Source organism: Felis catus, chromosome A1, assembly GCF_018350175.1.
Source record: "Felis catus isolate Fca126 chromosome A1, F.catus_Fca126_mat1.0, whole genome shotgun sequence".
NCBI lineage: Eukaryota > Metazoa > Chordata > Mammalia > Carnivora > Felidae > Felis > Felis catus.
The window spans coordinates 99912763-99915311 of record NC_058368.1 but is presented as its reverse complement, the minus strand read 5'-3'; the positions used below and the strand labels follow the sequence as shown (position 1 = coordinate 99915311).

Sequence of the window (2549 nt, the reverse complement as noted above, 5' to 3'; positions counted from 1 at the left end):
CATCATTTAACACACACACACACACACACACACACACACAGGTACGCCTGGGTGGCTAAGTTGGTTAAGCGTCCCACTTTGGCTCAGGTCATGATTTGTGGTTCATGGGTTCGAATCTGGTGTGGGGCTCTGTGCTGACAGCTCAGAGCCTAGAGTCAGCTTCGGATTCTGGGTCTCCCTCTCCCTCTGCCCCTCTGCTGTTCTCACTCTATCTCGCTCTCTCTCTCAAAAATAAATAAACATTAAAAAAAATTAAAACACCTACAAATTAGCAGAGATTGGATAGGTTTGGGAAAACACTGAGCTAAACAAAAATAATCCAAGATGTTTTTAATTCTCAGACTTCCCAGAGCCCTTAAAATGTTCATATGTGTCATAACTTCCTAAGGCTAGTATCGACACTTTGTGTAGCTTTCCTTGAATTTGATCACAAAATCCTTTAGAAACAGATCATCTCCAGACATTATTTTTTTCTTGGAAAATACCGGGAAAGGGTAAACGTTGTCACAGAATTTTTCATGTATGGTTTTCACAGTACTTTATAGTACTATATATATTCTTCAACTTGTTATAGTTGTTTGTATATTTATCTTACACATCTTCCCAATTTTAGCCTTTAGCATAAAGTCTTGAAAATAACAGGCACTTGTTCAGTAGAAAATCACAGAATTTTAGTGAAGGCTCATGGTCTGGAATAATATTTGGTAACTGGAGAAAGTTTGTATCTACTTTTCAGTAGCTGTTTCCCAGTCTTTTTTTATACCATAGTATCCTGGGCTACTTTACAGGCTAGAAAAATTATCTTGATGTTGGACAGGAAGAAAAAAAAAGCCCTTGTTAACTGGAGGCTAAATACATTTTCTCCACAAGTCACTTGATTGGGACAGTTTAACAGGATATAAAGGTGGAGGTGCATTTTAAGGGCAAGAAAGCAGGAGTCAGCTGACTCTGGGTCTTGGCACACCATGGGCAGCAAGGAAGGCAGCCTGTGGCTTAGTTGTGATCGCTTTCATTTCCAAGGGTGTGCTTGTCAAAGAGGTACTCTGCAAGGCCAGAAGCCGGGGCCCCCATCTTAACCAAGTTTTGCACGTGGTCACCTAGTTCTTTGATCGATTTCACCTGTTCATTCAAATAGTGAGTTTCCAGGAAGTCGCACAAATGGGGGTCACCTTTGTCTGAGGCCAGAGTGTGCAATTCGAGCAACGACTGGTTCACATTCTTTTCCAAGAGCAGCGCACACTCCATGGCATTCAGCCCGCTCTCCCAGTCGTCCAGGTCAGGTTTCTTGATGTCCTGCAGGCAGATCCGGCCTCCCCGCTGGTTCTGCAGCCTCATCAGCTTCTCGGCGTGCTGGGTCTCCTCCTGAGACTGACGAAGGAAATAACTGGCGAAGTTGTTCAGGGCCACGTCATCTCGGGAGAAGTAATAGGCCATAGACAAGTACACATAGGACGCATAGAGCTCCAGGTTGATCTGGCGGTTGATGGCGGCCTCGGAGTCCGGGTGGAAGTTCTGCCGCACCCGGGAGGGGGCGGAGGTGGGCCCGGCAGGGTCCCGGGAGGAGGTGGCTGCGGCCAGCGGGCGGCGGGGGGCGGCGGGCTGGGGACCCGAGGGGCGCCAGGAGACCCAGAGCGGTCGGAGCGCGAAGCCTCGGCGCGCGCTGCGCAGGGACACCAGCGAACTGCTGATCTGCTTAGAGAGGAACAAGAAACAGGGCGGCATGGTTCCCCTTCTTTAGAAGTCTGGAAACTGAGGCCCAGGCGGCTCACCGCGCGGTTGGGCACCAGTGGCTTCAGAGGCTTCACGGGCTTCTGCATCAGAACGCAGCCCTAGGCGATGGCGACTGCGTCACACACGCACACGCCTTCGCTTCGAGAGGCGCCGAGTTCCAGGCGGAGGGCGGCGGGGGCGCGCCCGCCTTTCGCGGTTGGGCGCAGACGGATAATCCTGACAACTCCATTTAACGAAACATTGCCCCATTTCTGCCCTTGGGCGTTTGTAACTTATTTCATCTAAGTTAAAAGTGCTGTTTAAAAAAAAAAAAAGAAAAAAAAGAAAAGCAGGCACTAGGACTAGCAAAAGAAAGCACAAGCCCAGTGTACTTGCCCTCCCTTTGTGACCTCTTTCTGTGGAAAGACCAAGGCCTGGGGGAGGCAGGGCAGCGACATAGAGGAAAACAAAAGTCACCAGACGTTTATCTGGGCGCGGGGGTCCACAGCCAAATTGGGTCTTTATAAATTGACTTTCTGGTTATTTTAACAAATGTAGGTATGGAAATAATTGCCAGAGTAGTATATAGGCACATTTCCAAGGGTCTGTAAGAAGACAGTGCCTTCTTTTAAAAAGACATTTTATTTTGGGGGCGTCTGGGTAGCTCAGTGGGTTAAGCGTGGGACTTAGGCTCAGGTCAGGAGCTCACGGTTTGTGGGTTCCAGCCCCAGACAGATCAGGCTCTGTGCTGACAGCTAGGAGCCTGGAGCCTGCTTCAGATTCTGTGTCTCCCTCTGTCTCTGCCCCTCCCCTGCTCAGCTCTCTCTCTCAAAAATAAA

General features: G+C 49.1%; 1 protein-coding gene across 1 annotated transcript; it reads right to left on the bottom strand.

Annotated features, from left to right (window-relative positions):
- Nucleotides 1–315: 315 nt before the first annotated feature.
- On the bottom strand, nucleotides 316–2030 carry FTMT (ferritin mitochondrial). The gene has a single exon (XM_023254576.2). It carries the CDS (start codon nucleotides 1720–1722, stop codon nucleotides 994–996), a length of 729 nt encoding a protein of 242 aa, XP_023110344.1. The 5' UTR covers nucleotides 1723–2030; the 3' UTR covers nucleotides 316–993.
- Between the last annotated feature and the right edge of the window lie 519 nt (nucleotides 2031–2549).